This window comes from Raphanus sativus, chromosome 2, assembly GCF_000801105.2.
Source record: "Raphanus sativus cultivar WK10039 chromosome 2, ASM80110v3, whole genome shotgun sequence".
NCBI lineage: Eukaryota > Viridiplantae > Streptophyta > Magnoliopsida > Brassicales > Brassicaceae > Raphanus > Raphanus sativus.
In genome coordinates this window covers 8,174,856-8,177,081 of record NC_079512.1, presented here as the reverse complement: position 1 = coordinate 8,177,081, position 2,226 = coordinate 8,174,856, and the positions used below count along the sequence as shown (strand labels likewise).

Here is a 2,226-nt window from a genome sequence, read left to right as displayed (position 1 = left end):
ACTCTGAATATTAGTAAGTATTTTTTGCATAAATTCGTTATTGTAAAAACTTTTCTTTTAAGTTCAGATCTTTTTTTGTCAGCAGTTCAGATCTAAACCAAAGAACTTACTAAAACACATTTTGGCATGTATGTATTTTCACACTTTTAAAGAAATAGAAAACCCAATCCTTGTGAAAAAGAGGAAAAAGAAAAGAAAACCCAATCTTAACCCAAAGAATAAGTTTACATCTCAAACTTTTTTTTCCTCTTTCCGCATTAGTTGTCAATTTATCATTCAAGATTTTCAAACATTCAACGGTCAATTTTTCCGATTCCTAACAGCTAGCGAATAATCAAATCATATGACATAAAAACCTTCTTCATTCACTTTGACCCACTCGCGTTTCCAGAAACCTATGACCAACCATTATCATCGCATTACAAAACATATATATACTCTTCCCAACTTGTCTCCTTCATTATTATGAAGACAGTCAAAGATTTCTCATAGTTTCATTTTTAATTTATATCCTTCTCTTGTTATGGGACTTTCGTTGAGAATGAGACGGCGAGGGGGAACCAAGAAGGACATATTAACTCCGGCGATTACTACCTCGGGGAAGGAGGAGGAGATAGTGATTCCGTCGCAGTTTCAGTGCCCGATATCGTACGATTTAATGAAAGATCCTGTGATTATCGCCTCCGGGATCACCTACGACCGCGAAAACATCGAGAAATGGTTCGAGTCAGGTAACCAAACGTGTCCGGTGACTAACACGGTTCTAGCCACTTTGGACCAGACACCGAACCACGCGATTCGGAGGATGATTCAAGAATGGTGCGTCGCTAAAGGGTCATCGTTAGATCGTGTCCCGACGCCACGTGTCCCCGTCACGGGCCATCAAGCGATCGAGATTTGTGGGAAGTTATTGTCTGCGACGCGGCGTGGAGATCACGTGGTGTGTGTGGAGATGGTCGAGAAGATGAAGAGGTTAGGGCAAGAGAGTGAGAGGAACAAGAAATGTTTTAAAGCGAACGGCGTCGGATTGGTTCTTTGCGTTTGTTTCGACGCGTTTTCTGAAAACGAGAGCGCGTCAGGGTTGTTGGAGGGTGTTTTGCTTTTGCTGACGTGGATGTTTCCGATTGGGTCAGAAGGTCAATCGAACTTAACTTCAACGACGTCGTTTACTCGTTTAGTGGGGTTTATGAAAAGCGGTGATCAAAACGCTGCGTTTTTGGTGAAGGAGCTTTTATCTCTTGACGAAGCAAACGTTCACAAGTTAGCCGCGATTAACGGCGTTTTCGACGCGTTGGTGAAGTCGATTCGCGATTCGTCGTCCCTGACTTCGATCTTCCACATGATCTCTGCTAAACCAGAGACTACGTCGAGATTTATGGAACTTGGTCTGGTTAATTCAACGGTGGAGATGCTTGTTGACTCAGAGAATAGCGTTTGCGAGAAAGCGTTACTGGTTCTAGACGCGATTTGTGAAAGCAACGAAGGGAGGACGATAGTGAGAGGAAACGAACTAGTGATGCCGATTCTGGTGAAGAAGGTTTTGAAGATTTCAGAGTCTGCGAAGAAGGATTTGGTTTCCGTGATGTGGAAGATTTGCAAAACTGGAGATGGGACTGAGGTTGAAGAAGCGTTGCGATTAGGTGCATTTAAGAAGCTTGTTGTGATGTTACAAGTTGGATGTGGAGAAGGGACGAAGGAGAAAGTTACAGAGTTGTTGAAGATGATGAATAGACATATGAAGATTAATGGATTTGTTGATGTTTCTGATTCTTCGATTGAATTTAAGCATTTAAAGAGGTCATCTTAATTCAAAGAAATTGCTTATATTTTGTTAATAAGTTGAAACAACATTTGTTTTCTAAATCATAGACAATTTTGATTCTTGTGACAAAAGAAAATAAAAGACAATTTTGATTCAAAAGAAAACTAGAGTTCAAGGTCGGGTTTGTTACGCGTGAGAGAGAATTTTTAATTCAGTTAATTGATTTGAGGTTCATTACAAAATGATTGGGGAGTAGGCATGCTAAGCCAAATCCGACTTGGATCCGTAATTTGGTGGTTAGCTCGAGCTTTGATATTCATTTTAACGAGGGGTTGGTCCATTTTGATTGTTTCTTTGCGGTAGTGAGTTGCATCTTCGAGTCACTAACCAGATTTAGAAATAGTCATTGTAGTGATGTAGTAATTGGTTTCTTTTTACTAGGGCTGGACAAAAAATCTGAACCC

General features: G+C 40.5%; 1 protein-coding gene across 1 annotated transcript; it reads left to right on the top strand.

The window, feature by feature from the left end:
* Positions 1–364: 364 nt before the first annotated feature.
* On the top strand, positions 365–1,882 carry LOC108839732 (U-box domain-containing protein 20). Its single transcript, XM_018612503.2, has one exon. It carries the CDS (start codon positions 524–526, stop codon positions 1,805–1,807), a length of 1,284 nt encoding a protein of 427 aa, XP_018468005.2. The 5' UTR covers positions 365–523; the 3' UTR covers positions 1,808–1,882.
* The last annotated feature ends 344 nt before the right edge of the window (positions 1,883–2,226 follow it).

What these genes read in the sequence shown, in the direction of transcription:
- LOC108839732 (XM_018612503.2), top strand. Translation starts at nt 524, where the DNA reads ATGGGACTTTCGTTGAGAATGAGACGGCGAGGGGGAACCAAGAAGGAC.